At 55.8% G+C, this 20187-nt stretch overlaps 1 protein-coding gene across 2 annotated transcripts; it reads left to right on the forward strand.

Moving 5' to 3' along the window:
• Positions 1-912: 912 nt before the first annotated feature.
• Positions 913-19553, forward strand: CLTB (clathrin light chain B). 2 transcript variants are annotated; one of them, XM_045802633.2, is made up of 6 exons: positions 913-1307; positions 6431-6477; positions 13865-13982; positions 14192-14303; positions 16113-16166; positions 19094-19553. In XM_045802633.2, the coding sequence occupies exons 1-6, from the start codon at positions 1121-1123 to the stop codon at positions 19263-19265; spliced, it is 690 nt and encodes a 229-aa protein (XP_045658589.1). In that variant the 5' UTR covers positions 913-1120; the 3' UTR covers positions 19266-19553. The 2 variants fall into 2 exon arrangements, with proteins under 2 accessions (XP_045658589.1, XP_045658666.1); XM_045802710.2 differs by lacking the exon at positions 16113-16166 and having other exon boundaries at positions 920-1307.
• The last annotated feature ends 634 nt before the right edge of the window (positions 19554-20187 follow it).

A 20187-nucleotide genomic window follows, 5' to 3' on the forward strand; every position in this document is an offset into this window, starting at 1 on the left:
TGTTTAAATGTCAGAGCCCCTCACCCACGGTGCTGTGATGGGTCATTGACCATCTGTTGGTCTCACAGACTGTAACCTCTCCTTGACCAAGGCTGGCTTTACTACTACATTTCGTTGTCCTGGTGCTTGGTGACTTGATGGCTGGGAGGAGGCAGAGACCGTTTACTGAGGGCGGCTGGGTGCAGGAGTGGCAGGCTGCCTGGGTAAATTAGGCCTGTCTTTCTCCAGCAGTTTCATACTTCAGGGATATTTAAGGGACCCAGCCTCTAAGGTAGAGGCCCAGTCAGGTCATCCAAACTCTGGGGGTCTGAGCTGAAGTTACCCTAAATGAAGAGAAATGCATAAGAAATGTCCTTCAGCCACAAGGCCTCGTGGGGACAGTCCTGGACTCGCAGGAAGGAGGCAAGAGGCTGTGGGACCTAGTGTCACCTCTCGAAGCCTCATTTCCCCCTCTTATAGAGGAGGCTCGCAATGATAGGATTCATCACATTTGCCCAGCTTAGGCAAAGAAACTTGTAGAATGACTCAGGAGCAAGGTCTGCGCAGCGACCACCCCCTCGGTGCTCCCCGGGCCAGGCTTGCCTGCCCGCGGTGGATCAGTTAGGTCCTTCTCAGGCCAGTTCACGCTGAAGGGACCTTTACGGGGCCCAGCCTCTCAGTAGGGGCCCGGGCGGCTCATACGAACTGGCTGTCTGAGCTGTTCGCGTCCGGCCACTTCGCCCGGTCCGCTTGCCTGTGGACCCGGCGGGCGCGGGGCCTCGTCCTGGTGTCCTGGCAAAGAGCTGCCCGGCCTCCGGCTCCCCGGGGCCGCGCCGCCGTCCTGCTGCCGCCCTCCTGTGGCCGCTGCGAGGCGACCTCCGGCCGCGCTGCGGGCCCCCTCCCTCGGCCGGTGACATCACCGCATTCCCGTCCCGGCTCCTCCCGCCTGCAGCTGCAGTGACAGGCGAGCCGGGCCCGGTGGCGGAGAGGAAGTGTGGGGCCGCCGCGCCGAGCCCGTCCCAGCCGAGGCCGGCTCCCCGGGCGGCTCGGGTGACAGCGTCGCGGCCGCCGGGCGCAGCGCCGGGCACGCGCCGGGCAGAGCCGAGCGCCAGGCGGACGCTCCAGCAGAGACGCGGGGAAAATGGCTGATGACTTTGGCTTCTTCTCGTCGTCGGAGAGCGGGGCCCCCGAGGCGGCCGAGGAGGACCCGGCGGCTGCCTTCCTGGCCCAGCAGGAGAGTGAGATCGCGGGCATAGAGAATGACGAGGGCTTCGGGGCACCTGCCGGCAGCCATGGGGCCCTCGCGCAGCCGGGACCCGCGAGTGGGGGTGAGTCAGGGCAGGGGCCTGGGAACTGGGGGGCCTGGGGCTCGCACCCTGGTACCTGACCGGGCCTCGGGGCCCTGCGGTGGAGTGGAAAGGGCCTGGTATGGCCGGTCAGGTGCAGGTCTGGGGCTGTGTGTATTTCAGAGGGATCTGGTGGAAATGGGGAGGAATCTTCTTGGAGCGCTTCGTCTGGGGCCCTGCCTGAGGCTGTGAACCTGGTGGCTGTGTGCACAGGAATTTGTCCTGACATTTCAACCCAGGGCCAGCTCCACCACTGCCTGGCTCTGAAATCCAACACAGTCCAGCCCTCGGAGTCCCTCCTGGGCCTCCCTGTTGCATGGTCTTCCCAGGCTCCCAGCTAAGCCCTGCAGGTATGGACAGAACCACAGACCTCCCAGCCCCTCAGTCTTAGCTCTTTCCTACAGCTGGCAAAGCAGGGGACCCTGTGTGCTCGAAGAGCTCACAGACCTGGCCTGGGGGACCACTTGCATGCTGCAGCCACTGGGCTGGGCACTTCACTGACATTGAGTCATTTCATAGGCATTATTAAACCTACTTCAGAGATGGCAAAAATGAGACTCAAAAGGTACCCTACTGAAACAACTAGTAAGTGGCAGTGGGGATTTAAACCGTTTCTGTCAGACTCGGAACTGTCTGCACCTGACCACACTGTCTTCCATATGTGCCTGGCTCTGGGTTCCATACCAAGGTGGGGGCAAGGGCACAAAGGACTTCAGTCCTGCCCTCCTGGGGCTTCTGTCTATTCATGGTTTTCTAGAGGTGGTCCGGGGCTGCTGTGGTTAGCTTTAGATCCGGGTCCAGGGCCTGGTCCCTGTGATACCATGTTTATCGAGGATATTCCTGTTCTGGTTCTGGCTCGAAAGGACAGTTGCTTAAAATATTTAGTTAAAGAGTAGATACCTTCGTGGGTGCATCCAAAACAGCCCGTGCTTCTTGTTACTGTTGGCATTGTGGTGGGGGTTGATGGGCCTGTTGGAATAAGCAATAACTTACATGTTAAAAAAAAAAAAGTTTACAAGTTAGGTTCCTTATAGTCATATTTGTATTTATTCAACCTTTACTGAGCGCCTACTGTGTGCCAGGACCACTGGGGATACAGAAAAGAATAAGACAATTTCTGTAGCTTGAGGAGCTTGAAGTGTCTCTACACCCCTTGATATAAGAAATGTAACAAGCCTTTTGTAACATCTAAGAAACTGGAGGCCCAGAGAGCCTGAGTGTCTTGCCTAAAGTCACACAGCCATGAGTGACGGATCTGGGACCTGATCCTAGCCCTCCCAACTCTGGGCCCCACACTCTTAAATGCTGTAGTGCTCACCCTAGGAGGTGCTGGGCGGGAAGGGTGGAGGGCTTCTGGAGTTGCAGCTCCTGGCCCCTTAGCATGGATCCTCACACTTCCCAGGGAATTGGTAGGAAATACCTTCATCATTCATGATTCCTTAGTCCACACCGCCTCTGCGAAACCACCAGCTTTCTCAGTCTGGCTTGGCCTGGAGAAGGCCCCGCTGAGAAGCGCTGGTATCAGAACCCCTTGAGAGAGATGGGCAGGTAGAGCTTAGGCTGAGGGCAGCCAGAAGCGTCTGGGAGTTGAGCAGATTGTGGCCTCTCCCAGGAGAGCGGGGCTCCAGGGCCTCACAGCCTGGATGGGAGGTTCCCTCTGTGGCAGGGGTGGGGGCACAGATGGACCCCAGACCGGAGAGGGCAGGGGGAGACGTAGAGACATGGCCCTCTGAACGTCTTCCAGACTCATACCTGCCGAAGCTACAAAAGTCCAGCTGCCCTCCTAAGTGGGGCCTGAGGATCGGGGAGGTATTATGGGATGGTGGCTCAGGAGGTGGCCAGGCAGGATGGAATTGATCTGACCTTCCTAGGCGTAGCTGGTGCTGAGCAAGTAATCTTCCCTGACCAGTGATGAATGCCAGAAGCTGGGATGCGGTAGAGAAAAAGTGTCTTGGCCTGCTGGGAGCTGTGAGAAGCTGGCTTCCGGAGCTGCTGCCGATCAACACCTCTGAGTCTGTTCTCCTAGATGATGCCCTGGGCTGAGTGCCCTGCTGTGGGGCTCCCTGCTACCCCAGGGAAAAGAGGTGTCTGGTATAGGCCTGAGCCTGAGCGACATTGAGTCTCTCCTCTGGGGCTGGATCTGGGGCCAGCCTGAGCAATGGACACTTTGTTTCCATTCATCGGCCTTGGGTAGGGCCCAGCAGGTTTACATTTTCACACCCAGATCTCCGAGCCCCCGCCTGGCTCTGTCCCTGACTTGCCCAGTCAGTTCCTGGCAAGCCTGTTTTCCCTGCTGGGCCTCAGTAAGCTCCCAGGAATGTTCTGGACCCTGTCTGCCCTAGTTCCAAAAGGGGTCAGGAATCTGAGGGAGGCAACGCCCACGGGGTTATCCGTGGGACTCATATCTGCTGGGCTCCTGTTCTGCATGCCTCTGACTGTGCACGTATGATTGTAAATGTGCAATAATCAGAAAGCACTGTGGGAACAGATACTCAAGTCTATGTGTGGGTGGGTGTGGATTCTCAAAGAGGCTGAAATTTTATCTCCCGAGGAATGTTCACCAGACTGAAAAACTGAGGCAGAGAGACTTTCTGAAGACCAGAGTAGGCACCAGGACCATGGACCAGGGGCCCAAGACTGGTGTGGTCAGAGTGGGATGGGGTGGTGCTCCTTCCATTCTAGAAAGGCCAAGCGTCCAGCCTGGTGTGGTCATGAATGGACACTTACAACGTTAGGCCCTAGTAGAGGAGGTGCCCCAGAAGAAGAAGCCCCTTTGCAGAAGATGCTAGATGCTGCCACTAAAACTTAGGGACCCAGCCACCTATGCAGGAGTAGCTCCAGCTGAATGAGTAGGGATGGCAGGAGACATAGTTGGTCAGAATCAATCACTGTTTGAAAATTTATGTCAACCAGGGTTTATTTCTGTAAGATTAAGTATCCCTCCCTTCAGTCCCCAGGCTGAAATTAGCGTGGCTCCTGCTTGCAGTCCTATCTGGCTGGTAAAGGGGTACTTGTCCATCTATAGGAAGTTCGTGTGGCTTCTCTTGGCTCTTGGCTGGGAGGCATCACAGTTTCTGAGAGGCCTTAGGCAGGCCTTGCAGGTCATGGTGGACCCTGAAAGAGCAGTTCATCTTCCCTTTAGCCAGCACTCACTGCTCACCTGTTCTGTGCAGGAGCTCTTAGGAACTGAATAGCATTACAGAGCTTGGCTAGATAGGGAGTGCACAACCCTTGCGAGGTCACGGATAATTGCATAAGAGGGTGGGGAATGCTGTACAATATTGTGGGCTATCCCAGAGGTGAGACTTTCTTCAGTGCCTAGAGAAGTAGGGGAAGTCATGGAGGGCTTCCCAGAGGAGGTGACTTGTGGACTGGGTCTTGAAGAATGACTGATTCCAAAAGAGCATTCTTTTGAGAGAGAAGGAGGAAGAAAGACAGGGGGTGCAGACTGGTGTGTTTGGAGACGGAGGAAACTGAAACAGGTTGTTTTTTTTTTTTTAAGATTTATTAATTTATGAGAGAGAGAGGGAGAGAGCACGCGCACATAGCAGGGAGTGGCAGAGGGAGAGGGAGAAACAGTCTCAAGCAGACTCCACGCTGAGCACAGATCCCGATGCGGGGCTTGACGCGCTCAGTCTCACGACTCTGAGATCAGGACCCCAGCCGAAACCAAGAGTCGGAAGGCCAACCGGACGCCCCACCAGCTGTACCCCCCAGGAGTCCCCAGCATAGTTGTGAGAGGGACTGGTGGGAAGTGAGGCAGGAGAGTGGGCAGGGCCGAAGTGTGGAGGTTCTCACTTGCCGTGGCCTGAGGTTTGATGTACTCATTCAACAAATATTTATTGAGCCCAGTGATGTGCCAGGCCCTGTTTTAGATGCTGGGTGCTCGCACCGGGTGAAACAAAGTCCCTGCCCTCAGTACTATAGAGAAATACTGCAGGGGCAGGAGGGAGGGGAGCCAGAGCAGTAAGTATCCCAGGGGGCCAGGGAAGGCCTCTACTAAGACAAGGTTTGCGCAAAGGCTGAAGGGAGTGAGGTAATGGCCCACGTGGTATGGGTAGGAAGGCCTTCCAGGCCGAGGGAAAGTACCTGCCGGCCCCCAAGGCAGGAGCAGACCCTCTAGGCCACGGGGGTCCAGGAGAGGTGGGGTTTCTTTTTGGTTTGTTGTAGTGACGTAGGTAAGTGGATGCTTTACAAAATGTCAGCCCTGGCGGTTGGTTTGAAGGAGGGTTGGGAGAGGGTGAAGCTAGAGTCAGGGAGGCCTGTGAGCGGACGAAAGCCATGATTCTTTTTCTGATACATTTGTTCTTATTTATTGAACACGTAAGTTTCTGAGCTCTTACTAAGTCGCGGGTCCTGTGCAAGCGTCTAGGGAAGACAGTGGTGAGGAGCAAGGAGCCAGGTATGGCCCTAGCGGGGCGGACAGACTGGATGGGGGACAGAGCAGAAGGCACCTTTGAGGGTCACGGTTGCGGCAGAAGCTGCAGGAATTTGTGACTAATCGGATGTCAGGGAAAGGGACCAGGAGGGGTCCTTGTCGAGGGCAAAAGAAAATCCTTTTGGGAGGAGCGGGAGGAGGAAAAATAGGCCAGGTGCTGCGTGGTGGGGGCTGCAGTTCCTGCTCTCCCAGGTGGAGCCGTTGCTCAAGGCGCCGCAGGGACAGGCAGCGACGCGCCGGCCCCCCTTAGCTCCTGCAGACACCGCCCTGAGCCGACAGCGTCTGCTCGCCAGGCCCAGGCTCCGCGCCGCCGGGCGCTCCCAGCCGTGGCCGAGTGTAAAGCACGTTCAGGTAGGTGAGGGGCTGTTACCGGCTGGGCGGCTCTTGGCAACCACATAGCCTCTCTAAGCCTCAGGTCGAGTGTCTGTAAAATGGGTGGACAACTTCATCACAGAGTTGTGGTGAAAATCACATATGACGATGGCCATGAGAAGCCTTTGTGAACAGTCATGGCTTAAGCCCAATTTATTTATATATCCGGTATGTCTGCCTGGGGAGGGGGTCTTACTACGCGTCTGGACATAGACAGAGGTTGGTTCAGGGCACATGTGGGACCCTCTGTGCTTGCTTTAAGCTGAGCAATGCCATTTCTTTGTTCTCTTTCTAGCTGGTTCTGAGGACATGGGGACCACGGTCAATGGAGATGTGTTTCAGGTAAGCAAGATTCTGTCATAGCAGTGGGAGGGACTGACAGCCTGGGTCTCAGTAACTTATGTCCCCATCATCCATAGGATTAGGGCTCCAGGTTATTCTATTCATTATGGCTGATGCATTGGGATGGGGACATAGCCAAAGGTTTTGACTTTCTTTCCTTCTTTCTTCTTCCTTGCTTCCCCCCTCCCTCCCTCCTTCCCTCTTTCCCTTCCCAACTTTCTTCTTTTCTTTCTTTCTTTCTTTCTTTCTTTCTTTCTTTCTTTCTTTCTTTCTTTCTTTCTTTCTTCTTCTCTCTTTCGTTTCTGTCGAGTAGGGGAAGAGCACGAAGAATAAGGACCACTATAGACAGGAATTGATGGTGTGTGGCCTCAGGTTGCCCATGGTGGTGTCCAGCCCACAGTGGCACGGTGCACACTGGGCCCTGCACGCATGCGTGCCACTGGTGCGAAGCTGGACTGAGCGGCCGTGTCTGAACATTTTAAGCGGGCAGGTCTTTGATCCAGAGATTACACTACTTAGAATCTTCCCTAAGGAAAGAATGGGACAAGGACTCCCAGATTTTTGCAGGATTATTTACAAAAGCAGACAGACTACGTGGTGAGCAGAGCATAACATACGCAAAAATTGAGTCGCTATATCCTACACCTGCAATTAACGTAACATTGTATGTCAACTGCATTCAAATAAAAAGTTAAGAAAATAACAGACAAACTGAAACGACTTAAGTGTCCAGCGTCAAGGGCCTGGGTAGGTAAATTGGAAAACCAAGCTGTTGCTCAAAAGACCAATCAGAGCTTTCTGTATTGACGTGAAAAGATGCCCACGACATATCAAGTGGAAAAGTCCCTTGCAGAATAATATGCACAGTGTGGTCCAGTTTTTTATTTTAGGAATATGTTGGCGCAAAATACCTGAAAGGCTGTGCACCGGCTGTTCGCAATGGTTAAGAGTGGTTAGCCCCGAGGTAGGGCAGTGAGATAAGAAAGACAAAAGGCTTTCACTTTGGCTGGATTGTTTTAAAATCCTCATAATGATCTTATACCAACCCCCCCCAACACCTAGTAAGGATATTTCTAGTTAGACTACTTCTTTCTGTGCCCACCTCCCCCTTCCCCACATTTATACACAAACGGGTTTAAGAGTCCTTACACTGGGAGAACTTGGACCACAGATGGCAGCCCCAGGACCCCGCAGATGGAACAGTCGCCCCCTCCCATGCTTGGGTGGGCAAAGTCTTCCCTGGATGAGGCTTGATTCCCACTGCACTGGGTGGAAGACCCTTGACCCCTGGGGCTGCAGCTTCAGGATCTCCTGGGCCCCACCCTATTGAGGAGCTGGGCTCCCGAGTCCTCAGTGGGGAAGAAACAATACTTTCTTATGTAAGAGGGATAGGCTGCTACCTTACACGGGGAACCTAGCCAAGTCCCGTTTCTGGAAAATTACTCAACTATCAGCAAGCTAGAAAAGTCAGTCTCTAGGACTTCAGGAGCTTTGTGTCTCCTTAGGCCTGAGAGCAGCCTGTAGGCAGCATTTACTGCTGTGCAATTCGGTAGATCACTGAGACCCAGGCCGCCCCTATCCTGGGCACACTCAAAAGGACCTCACTTAACCCTGGAGCTGGGGCTGGAGGTACACTTAGAACTGCAGAAATATCTAGAACACTACGAGCAAGGTAACTTCCCCTTTCTGTAGGTCAGGATCTTGAGGCTTCTCTGTCCCTGAGGCCCCAGCCTTACTTTCTGTTTGGTGGGTGTAGGGAACCCCGGGCCTCCTTCCCAGTTTCAGCGGGAACCCATATTCTCACTGCTGCTAATAGCCGCGTATGTTCACTTGTAAATCATTTCATTCCACGCCATCCTGGAATCCTTACAGGCAGGGGAAGGGTCCTGAATAAGGTGAGTCACTCAGGGACTTGGTGACAAAGCTCAGGTTCTCCTAGATCTCCTGCCCCTGATCTGGTGCCCTCTGTCCCACCCCTTGTGCTGGAACTGGTCTGTCACTGTGGCTGGATCTTAGGTAGAAAGCCCCTGCAGACTTTTTTAGGATTGACCACAGACCAGTGGTCTGGTTCATTCGCTGCAGGAGGAGGGTGGGGGGAAGCCTTGCTTGGACATGCCCAACACTTCCAAGGGGCCTGGGCAGAGCTGTCTTGCTACATTTCTTATTCTTTCCTGGCAACCTCTGGGCCACAAGGGGGTCCAGCTATAAACCTGGCCCTCAAGGCGTAAGGATAAGTCTGCCCACACCTATTCTGGTTCCATCTGGCACTGCCAGGGACATGGACAGAAGGCCCCTGCAGGCCTCCCTCCTCCTGCACAAACTCTCTCTCCCCCCACGCACTGCCATTATCCCCCTCTGAGCTGCTTAGAGGAATTAGCAGCTCAGCTTAGCTCAGCTTTCGTGGACAATCCCAAAGACGGATATGCCTCATCCTCCTGGCTGTCTCTGGAGTCACAGCACATCCTCGGCCAGCCTGACCCACGGACGCTCTCATGGTCATGTCCAGCAGAGGGGTCGCTCAGGAGAGGGGTGCCAGGGAATGGAACCAAGATAAGCCTGGCCTGACTCTCGCCTCCTGCCTTTTGGTCCTGGCCATTCCTGCCTCCTTCTCTGTTGAGCTTGGCGGGGGAGGGGGTGCTCAGAGCATTCCTGCAGCCACTGGGGAGCCCGTCTGGGCACCAGCCTGTAGCTGACCCGCTTTCCACTCTGGGACACTGAGTGATGAAAGAGGAGCTCTGCTGTGGCCCCCCAACCTCGCTGCTCACTGGCAGGGGCCAGGGCAGGAAAATTAGTCCAGCGGGGCCAGAGAAGAGGAGCCAGCAAACCGCTTTGCTCAGGACCCAACGTGCTGGCAACACCGCTGTGCTCTTCCTGGTCGGGCTGCCACACAGGCTGGCGTGCCAGGGGTCTGCCGTCCGAAGGTGAGCCGCACAGCCCCGCGGGCCCCCACCTGTGCGTGTCCTCTGCGGCTTACGGGGGCCCGCTTCACACTCTGAGTGGGGTGTTGCCACTCCCATTTAATAGGCCATGAGACACAAGGAGCGCAGGGAAAGGACTTCTCAGAGGTCTCACAGCCAGTGAGTGGCAGGAGGGGACTTAAAGCGCAGTCCCTCTGGTACTGGGTGCCATCGCTTTGCAGACAGCCACTCATCCCTCTGTTCCGTCAGCTCACGTGCTGTGAGTGCCGCGCACTGTGCTCAGGGTGGTGGACGTAGGGGCAAATCCATCGGCTGTTGTCCTCAAAGAGCTGGCTTCTGACAGGACAGAGACCTGGAAAGAAGTGATGGTAGCGCAGGACGGTAAGGGCTCAGAATCAGGGGTTGTACCAAGAGCTAGGAGTCCAAGTTCTTAACCATGTGTCAGGCATCACTCAGGAGCTCTACGTGTATTAGCTCTTTCCATCCTCCCTACGCCCTGTGATGTAGGTTCTGTCATTATCCCCATGTCACACACCAAGAGGAGGGTGCACAGGGAGCTTTAATAGCTCGCTCTTGTCCCACGGCTGGGGAGAGCGGGGACTTGGACCAGGCTCCGGCGCCAGGCGCTGCACTCACTCAGTCAGGGAGGGGCTGCTGGAAGTGGGCTTCCAGGCTGCCCCGGGGCACGTGGGTGGTCTTGGCTGATAGGAAAGCATGTGCAGAGGCACCCTCTGTGGGCCTTACCCGGAGCCCGGGGCCTGCTGCAGACAGTGGTATGCGGGGGGTGGGGTGGAGCCAGAGAGGCCTAAGCTACAGGGCTGGTGTGATGGGAGGGGAGTGCCCCCCGCCGCCCCCCCCCCCCCCCCGCCCCGGGCACAGCTCCCGGAGCCTGTTAGTGGGCCCTGTTGCTGAGGGGCAGGTGGAGGAGGCAGGGCCAGCTTGGCTGAGCTTCACACCCTGGGCCTCAGGCATGGCCACCTGTGGGCACAGTGTGCTTGAAACTATAGCGAGCGGTGCTCCTGGATGTGCGGTGCTCCTGGATGTGCGGTGCGGCTGCTCCAGGGCCCACGAGAAGCACCCATGGGGGTGTAAGTGGCTCCCCGAGGCTGCTCCCGCACCCAGGCCGGGGTGGCTGTGGTGGGCTGTGGCAGAAGAGTTTGGATGGAATCAGAAGGCCTGGGCTTCATTTCTGGCTCTTCCCAACCAGACGAGCTTGGGCTCCTCTCTTGACTGCTCTGAGCTGATTTCTCACGTGTCGAAAGGGGATTAGAGGCCCTGTGCTCCTGTCTGCATAGGGCTGTTGGGAAAAGTGCTCTGCCGCCCGGGGAAACTTCTTAGAAGTTCCTGGCCATGCTACTAAGTGAGCTGAGGGGTGGTAGTGTGTGGGTGTGAGAGATGGGGGATGGGGCAGGGGGCACTTGGAGGAGGGGCACCATCTCTCATCTTGGGCGAGTAGACTTATCAGGGAGACAGAGTGTGTCACAAATCATGTGACACAGAAGTGACTTTGGTCCTGCTGCTATGTGGCCAGTATGTTTCACACCCAGGAATTCAGTCGGAATCTCAGCTCTGCCAGTGCCCAGCCCAGTGACCTTGGACTCTGGAGCTGGAGTTTCTCTACCTCTAAAACTCAGTTGATAAAACCCATCCTGTAGGGTTGTAAAGATCAAAGAGAGCTGTTTAATTGCGGTTTCCCTGCAAGTTTTAAAGCACTATTATCTGGGAATCTTAATTTTAGGGTAGGCTTTATGGGGATGGTGGGCCAGAAGTACACCAGTGTGACGAAACTCCTGTGCAAGCAACGTTTCTCCGGCCTACCTCCCCGCTTTCCCCCATGCCTGAAAGACTGCTGTACTCAGGCGTTTCTCAAAGGCACTGGCCCCGCAGGGTCCTTACGCTGCCAGTTCTGGTCCAAAATGGCCTTCCCTGTCTCTTCCCACCCTGCTGTGCCCCCTGACTAGAATGACCGTGTGTGCCCTTGTCCTCGCTCTTTACCTGACTTGGGTTATAGGGCGTACCCCAGCCATGGTCCTCATTTGTGAGGAACCCCCCTGCCAAACTCCCGGAGGACAGGTGGTCTTGTTCATCCCTGTCCCCGAGGCTGAGCATGTGCTAATTCATCCCGTAAATGTCCTAGAGATCTCCTACAGCCGGGCCTTCCCAGTTCTGGGTACTACACAGAGACAGGCACTTTCAGTCCTTAGGGGGCTCACTTACTTGGGGCTGGGGGGGCGGGTGGAGACAGATAGTAAACATGTAAACAAGTCGTTTCGGATAGCCAGAGGGGCCAGGAAGAAAATGAAACACAGCATCTTAATAAACACACATGCACAGAAGTAATTGCAGTTGTCTGCAGATGGGACATTCTGTAAGATTGGGTTGGGGGGGGCCTGGTGGCCTGGCCGCAGGACAGAGTCGTTCCCGGAAGGGGGAAGGGGGCAGGGTGGGGCACACTCAGCGTTAGTGATCCACTTGTGTTCTCCAGATTAGAGCCCTGGAAAGGCCCCTTGGGTGTGGTGAGAGACTGTCTGAATTGAAGGGTAATGCTGTGCCAGAAAGAATAGGGCAGTGCTCCAACTGTCCCACCCAAGGGTGGGCCTGCCCCCAGGGAGGTGCCAGGCTACACACCCTGCCTGCCCCCGCCCCTGACAGCTGGCGACTGCAGCCCTCGTGTTCCCTCTGCGTGCTCCTTTAGCGGGGCTGCCCACACCCCTTTGGGCAAACGTTTACCCAGCACATCAGGCTCTGGGGATAGGCATCCATGTAGCCACCGCTTACTGAGCACTGATGTGTGCCAAGGACAGCGGGGAACACCCCCGGGCAGAGGGCGGTGCCGGACATTGTCTCATAGGGAAACGACATTAAATACCAATGTTCTTGACAGTATTTTTTTTTTTAAAGATTTTTATTCATTCATTTGAGAGAGAGCACAAGTTGGGAGGAGGGGGCAAAGAGAGAGGGAGAAGCAGACTCCCTGCTCAGTGAGGAGCCCGATGTGGGGCTCGATCCCAGGACCCCGAGATCATGACCTGAGCTGAAGTCAGACACTTGACGGAGCCACTCAGGCATGGCTGTTGCTGACAGTTTTGATGAGTGAAGGAGGAGCGCAGAGAGTGATGAAAGGATGGGGCAGGGGTTCAGAGGCTATAAATAAGGTCCTGCTCTGCCCCCCGGCCCCCAGCTCCTGGTCCAGCAGGGAGACTTGTGCAGAAGGTGAAGGCTGCAGCAGAGCACAGACAGGAAGGGCTGTGAAATCTGCTGAGGGGGGTGGATATCCCGGAGCCGGCAACTCTAGAGGATGGAGGAAGATTTCATCAGCTAGAGAAGGGAGGGGAGGGCCGCGATTGCAGCTGGAGCAGGAGGAGCCAGAGGCCTTCGGCCTGCAGGAGTGTGTGGGGGTGTGCAGACTGGAATGTGTAGGGGCAGAGTGGCCGAGGGGGAGTGGCCGGAGATGGGGCTGGACTGGAAAGGGTCTCTGGCTTTGCGAGACCAGAGGGGAGTCACAGGCCTGCTGGGTTGAACTCTCAGCCCCCAGCACTCGCAGTCCCTAGCTCTGGCAGGCCCCCGGGAAGTGGGCAGAGACCTGGGAGTCAGAGGCCTGGACGCCTGCCACTACGTCATGCCATCGCTTCTGGCCTCAGTTTCCTCCCCCTATAAGATGAGAATGAATACTAATAATTCTAGCTACCACTCACGGAGCCATCACTGCACACTGGGTAGGCTTCTAGATGTCCTGCAAAGACTGTCATGTCGAATCCTCACACCAGCTCTTAGAGGTGGTTTTAATATTATTCTCATTTTGGGATGAGAAAACGGGGGCCCAGCAAGGTTGAGCAGCTTGCCCCCGCTACACGTGTGTCTAGTAAGCAGCGGAGGTGGGACGGGCTGGTTGTAGAGTCCCGGGTCACCACTGTGCAATCTCGGCCATGGCCAGCCTGCCTGTCCCAGGGCTGCCAACTCACTTAGCAGGTGTTTACTGAATATCTCCTGTGTGCCAGGCACTGTGCTGGGCAAAGGGGACAGAGCAATGAGCAGGCTAGACAAGGACGCTGCAGTCACGAAGGTAGACAGTGGACAAGCAAACAAAGTGAGGTCAGTTCGGACTGACTGCAATAGAGACTTTAATAACAGTAACACAAGGAACTCACTGGGTGCCAGAAGCGTTCGAGGTTCTTTACATGTTTAAGTTCATTTCCTCCTCCTGTCAGCATGAAGGGGCGGATACTCTCGTTGAGCCTGCTTCATGGCCGGGAAGGTGAGGCCGCATCACTCACCCAGACCCCCATGGGGGGGTGTCACTGGCAAAGGGCGCAGCAGGTATCAAGGCAGGGGATAGTCACAGGAGGCAGCGGGGGGAGGTTGCTGGAGACGGCTGAGGCAGCCACACGTGGGGGGTCCTGGTACTCGGGCAGCAGAGGCAGCAGGGCGGGTGCGTGGGTTGTGCACACTGCTGTGTGTTTGTGCCCTAGGAGGCTAACGGTCCAGCAGATGGCTATGCGGCGATTGCCCAGGCCGACAGACTGACTCAGGAACCCGAGAGCATCCGCAAGTGGAGAGAGGAGCAGAGGAAACGGCTGCAGGAGCTGGGTAAGGGCAGGGCTGCGGCTGGGAGCGGCTCCCAGCTGGGTTGGCAGTTCGGGACATAGGGCGCCTCCTTGGGCTGCCGTAATGTGGGCATTGGATGGGGATGGGCCTTGAGGCTGCCTGCCAGGGGCCGAGGGGAGGAGTGGCCGGGGCAGCTGTGCCCTCACATTCCTACCGGGAAGCTGCCACTTACTGTCCTGTTGGGGTCACAGATGCTGCCTCCAAGGTGACGGAGCAGGAGTGGCGGGAGAAAGCCAAGAAGGACCTGGAGGAGTGGAACCAGCGTCAGAGCGAACAAGTCGAGAAGAACAAGATCAATAACCGGTGAGAGGAGCTAGGGGGACATGCGGGGAGTTATGGGGACACGAGAGGAACTACGGGGACATGAGGGTGCTGTGGGACATGAGAGGAGCTGTGAGGACATGAGGGGAGTTATGGGCACATGAGAGGAGCTATGGGGACATGAGAGGAGCTATGGGGACATGAGGGGAGTTATGGGGACATGAGGGGGCTGTGGGACATGAGAGGAGTTATGGGGACACGAGGGGGCTATGGGACATGGGGGGACTATGAAGACATGAGGCCAGCCATGTGGACAGTGAGAGAAGTTACAGGATGGGGACTGTCTTGAGGATGGGTGATTTGTAGAGGCAGGAGAAGCTGAACCCCTCAGGGCTGCTTCCTCAGTTGCGTGTGGAGTTCAGAGCCCTTCAGAGGTGGTACACGGTTGAGCTGTCATCTCACCACAACAGACAGAAGCTTCTGCAGTCAGTAGAAGAGGTCTCAGGATCCCGGCATGGGAGCCAGACTGCTGGCTAATGCTGTTAGTGTCACAGAGAGCACAGGCCTGGCTGGGAGTGAAGAACCAACCCGGACACAGGATTGTACTGCTTGTAGAAATGGCAGCACTTCAACCCAGAGAGGCTGAAGAACAAAGGGAAGTTAGTGGCCTGTATAACTGAAAAGGCCAGGGGTGAGACTGCAGTACTAGGCTCAGAGGCTCAGACAGAGTCAACTGGCCCTCACTTTTACTGTCTCTCGATGCTGCTTTCCTCTCTTGTCCTGGAATGGGGCGGGGGGCTGGGGGGAGAGATGGCCATCATCAGCTCCAGGCTTCTGTTACATTCTTTTGGCAACCTCTATGAAAATAGCATCTTGCACCCAATAGCTCCAGCTGAAATCCTCGCTCTGACCCTTACTGGTTTGATGTGGGTCCTGTGCCCGTACCTGGCCCAGTGACTGTACCGGGGAGGGACTCTCTGATGGACCCAGCCTGGGCAGTAGTCCCATCCCTTAGGTGGTGCATGGGGTCAGTCTCACCCAAACCGCAGGGACTGAAGTGGAGCCAGCCTGATCCTGCCAAAGACAATGAGGGCGCCCTTCCTGGGAAGAAGGGGGAGGGATGCTGGGCAGGCAAAGACAGTGGATGCCCACCAGAGAGCACTCTCAGGGACATGGTCTCAGACCGCTTCTGAGACTCTGGCCAGCAGCTCTGCCTTTGGGGCTGTGTCCTTCAAGGTACCTGGCCTGCCCAGAAAGGTAAGGCTGGCCCTGGGAAGCTGCCGCACTTCTGTCCAAGAAGCTGCTGTGTGCCAGGCTCTGGGCTGGGCACCGGGGAGACACAGCGGAGAAGGACCCAGTCTGTAGCTTTGAAGAGCTCAGAGACTCTCTACTGGAAGGCTCTGGATGCAAGGGGTGTGGGTGGGGAGGGACCTCTGTGTCTAGGACCTGGGCTTTGAAGGATCACTAGAAGTTCATTAGGGCAGGGTTGGGTGAGGGTGTTCTAGACCCGGGAACGGCATAATATGAAAGGCTGTTGTGTCTTGGGCACCGGGGAGTCGGGGAGTGCTGGGAGAGAAGCGGGAATGAGGGATCACATGTGGAGGGCCTCCCATAACAGGCTGGACAGACAGAGCCTTGGAAGGCTCGTGAACAGAAGTCATATGAGAAGGCACTGAAGCCGGTGGGGGATCCCCGCTCTCCTGTCCAGGTGTGGGTAGTTGCTAAGACTTACAGAACTATGCTTCCTAACGCTCTCCAACTGGAGATACTAATGCTGTCTCCCTTTCTCCTTAACCCTCTGCCTGTCTGTCTTGCCATCTGTCTTCCCCCACCTAACCCTTTCCCCTCAAGGATCGCTGACAAAGCATTCTACCAGCAGCCAGATGCTGATATCATCGGCTATGTGTACGTGTCTTCTTTGCTTCTCTGTCAGGGGGAGTGGGAGAGGGTGCGGGCCCCTGTGTATGGCTTGAGTGTCCTGCTTGTGGGGTATAAATGAGTGTGGCCAGGCAGGGGGGACAGGGGTGGCGGGGCACAGATCAGAGCAGGAGGTGGTGCAGGCACCCATCTTCACCTCTATCCCTGTGGCAAATGTTTACTGAGTATCCACTCTGCCCGCAGGCAGCTTTGCTCAATCAAAGCAGAGCGAAGAAAAAGAATGCACTCGTCATCCCAGGTGGGAGGTGCAAAGGGCAAACAGCCCAACTCCAGCCTTCTGAGATGCATCTTAGGGCTGGGGGGGCGGGGTGAAGGAGTCTTCTGGTGAACAAAACATGGAATGCCAGAGGCATAAAGAAGAGCTGCTCCCATGATTACCCCCCTCCTCTTCTCCTGCCCCCAAGCGCACTGCTCCCCCTCAAAGCTTCAGCCCGAGTTTGGCGACCAGACCCTGCCTAGACCACCGTGGGCCCCTCTCCCATGTTCCTGCTTGGGGGCTAGCCAGGACTATGCCTAGTCTGGATCTGAGATGGCAGATGGTGCCCCTGTTGGTGGGTGTTGACAGCCTGGGGGGTGTGCTGGGATGGTGAAGGAGAAGGAATAGCAGTGATGAATGTGTGATGTCTGTCCCGTGTGTGTGTGTGTGTGTGTGTGTGTGTGTGTGTGTGTGTGCACGCGTGCACTTGTGTGCCGAGTATTTGCTATTCCTCACTCTGGGGTCACCCTCGGCAGGCCTCTGATGGTGTCTAGGCTGACACTTCTCTCACAGAGCACAGGAACCACTAGAGAAACAGCCATGCGTTCCTTCCTTCTGTCCACTCTCCCATCTGTTCAGTACTTACTGGGACTTGCCCAATGCCAGTCTCTGTTGGAACAGGAATAAGACACGGCCTGCCTCACGAGTTGCTCATGGTCAGAGGAGTGTTGTCATAAGGGCCGTGTGGAAGGGCACACCCTTCCTGGGAGCCCTGGGAGCCACCGTCTGCTGGGGGAACCAGGGCAGGCTTCAGAGAGGTGCGACCTTCAGCGGGACCTTACGGTGTGAGAAGGGACGAGCTTGGCGGTGAGGGTGAGAAGAGGGCAAGGGCAGCCTCCGTGAGTGGGGCGTGGGGCCGTGGACATGGCTGGGAGCTGAGGACAGGAGGTCAGCTTGGGGCTAGTTGCAGTATGCCTGTTGGGCGAGGTCTACAAGCTGGGCCTTGATCCTGGAAGCGGCGAAGATCCGTAGGAGGCCTCAAGCAGAAGAGCCGGGATGATGGGCGTCAGTGCTGGGGAATATACCACAGAGGGGGTTCCGTGCTCGAGTTGCACTTTGAGCAAACAGTACCCAGAGGGTTCCCCAAGAGGGGAAGAGTCTAGTCCAGTGCTTCTCAGACTTTTCTCTGCCTCAAAATCACGGGGGGACCTTGTTCAGAGGAGATTCCGATTCAGTGGGGCTGAGGCGAGGCCATGATCCTGCATTTCCAACAAGCTCCGTGGCGATGCCGATCCTGCTGGACCGCGCACCGCACTGAACATCCAGGTTAGAGGACAGCCTCTTGTTGACCTAGAAGGGACAGCTCCTGAGACCCCTCAGCCCCACCGGTCAGCCAACTCCACGCCGTACTTTCCTCTTTCCCAGGCCTGCGCACATTTGCCACTGCGTTGGATTCTCAGGCCGGTGAGACAGATCAGCAGGGCGGAGGCTCTGCTCCTCACCTGGCAGGTTAGGGAATGAGTACACAGGGGGAGAGGGAGCCCCAGGGAGAGGCCGGGTCACCTGGCCCAGAGCCAGCTCATCCTTGGCACAGCCTGTGGGCATCACTTGGAGAGCTCCCTGCCTGGCACGTGGCAGAACTGATCCTGCTTGAGACACAGAAAGGGCCAGAGGAGAAAGGGGCTTTCCAGGGACCTTTGCTGGCCACATAGGACATAGACCCAGCCCTCTCCACTGAAGATCTTTTATTGTTTTTCTCTTAATGAGTCCCACATTTGGGTTTTCCTCTACACTGTATTTCTGCATTGTTCCTTAATCAGTGGCTTCTTTAACTGTCCACCAGAACTTCTGATGAAGAAACCACCAGTTTTCAGCCTAACTTGATTCCAGCCAAAAGCAGAGATTCCCATGGAGTATTCCCCAGGCTGTGGCTCCATGGAGATAAGTTATTCTGGGCTAAAAAGAGCTCTAGAGTCAAATACAGTTGGCACGTAGTAGATTCTGTCTGCATTTTCTAGTCCACCCAGGACGTTCAGCACGCACTTTAGCCCATTAAAGGCTTTGGACGTCTTGCTTCGAAGATCCTCTCTAATGGAATTTTCTATGTGTATTTGACCACAACCCTTTTCTGGAGAACACTTATAGGGTCCACAGAAGTCTGAGGCAATGCTGCATCAGTACTTCAGTTAGTAAGGTGGTTAGTCAGTGTCCTACCTCTGCTAAGTTTTTGGAAATGCTTAAAATAGCTGAGGCACTGCATTAGTTCCTCCAGGGGTCTTTAGGTGTTGCGATGCCCCTTGCTGGAGGGGTAATGAACAGAGTGCTAGGCTGGGGCAGGGACAGGGGAGGGGGGAGAGGCTACTAGCTAGGGTGGCAAGGGACGACTTTTCTGAGGAGGTGAGGCCTGCATTCAGACCTGAATGAAAAGAAGTGACAAGCTATGAGCAGGTGTGGGGGAAAGCATTCCAGGAAGAGGCGACAGCAAGTACAAAGGCCCTGAGGCAGGACCAAAGTAGGCTTCCTCCGATGCCAAGGCTGTTCCTGGGGGCCTGAGGGCACAGGGCACAGGGCTAAGAACTCTGGATAGACTACCTCAGAGTAGGCTGAGCAAAGCAGCCTTCCCCAGTGGGAGTAGAGCGTCACTGATTCAGGGGAAAGGCAGACAGCAATGAAACCTCTGTTCTGTCTCTACCTGCAGGGCATCTGAGGAGGCTTTTGTGAAGGAATCCAAGGAGGAAACCCCAGGCACAGAGTGGGAGAAGGTGGCTCAGCTGTGTGACTTCAACCCCAAGAGCAGCAAGCAGTGCAAAGACGTGTCCCGCCTGCGCTCGGTGCTCATGTCCCTGAAGCAGACGCCGCTGTCCCGCTAGGTGCCTGTCACAAGCATGGCCACAAAGCATGGGCTGGGCCTGGGCACAGGAGGAGCAGCTGCTTCGGCCAGGGTGGGGGGGACAGCGCCTCCAGCAGCTGCTACACACAGCCCATTCTGTTCCTCCCCATCTCCTGGGGCTGGGAAGGGGAACCCTCCCCCTCTCACCCCATTCCCTCCTGGCCCTGTGGCCCAGCCCCTCACACCTCCTCTCAGTCCACAAAATTGTGACTGTCCCTCCTGATGTTTTTTTTTTTTTCTTGGCTTAAAGGGTGTGTTGTTAACTCTTTTTACACTTATTTATTATCATTCTCATTTCTCTGGAAGCCATAACTGGTGTCAGGGCTCAGTTTGTGCTTAGAATTTTCCCAGCTTCATGGCCTTGAGAGAAGGTTTCCCCCTGGAAACCGTCCCAGCTGGAAGTAGGTGTCCCAACCTGTGTATGTCTGCTGCCTCCTCCTAGAGAAGGAAAGACAACCTCTAATCGAATGCTCTTGCAATCTTGATCCTTTATGATCCTTGAATAAGCCTGTGAGATAGGGATTCTGTTGTTGTCATCATATAGCCATGGACACCAAGGCTCCCAGAGAGTAAGAAGCTTTAAGTGGGAGGGAAGAGGCAAGACCAGAGGTTCCCAGCGGTAGCTCCGTCTAAGCCTGGGTGGAGGCTGGTGAAGGTAGCTGCTGCCAGACTGCTTCCCTTGGGTTTGGCCAGTACCCTCTGGATGTGGAAAGCTCACTGCTCTCCCTCCTTCAGCTGTGCCCCTCTGTCGATTTGGGATAAATAATCAGTGACCACACGTTCTTCTTCAGCAGAGGTTGCAAACAGGCTGTGTTTAAGCCACTGTGACCTGCACAGTGTTTAAAAAGATTTGAGTAACTGCCAACTGCCTTCATTTTCCTAGAGCTGCCATTACAAAGTAC

Source organism: Ursus americanus, chromosome 15 (genome assembly GCF_024610735.1).
Source record: "Ursus americanus isolate L20-20 chromosome 15, mUrsAme1.1.p, whole genome shotgun sequence".
In the NCBI taxonomy this organism is placed as follows: Eukaryota; Metazoa; Chordata; class Mammalia; order Carnivora; family Ursidae; genus Ursus; species Ursus americanus.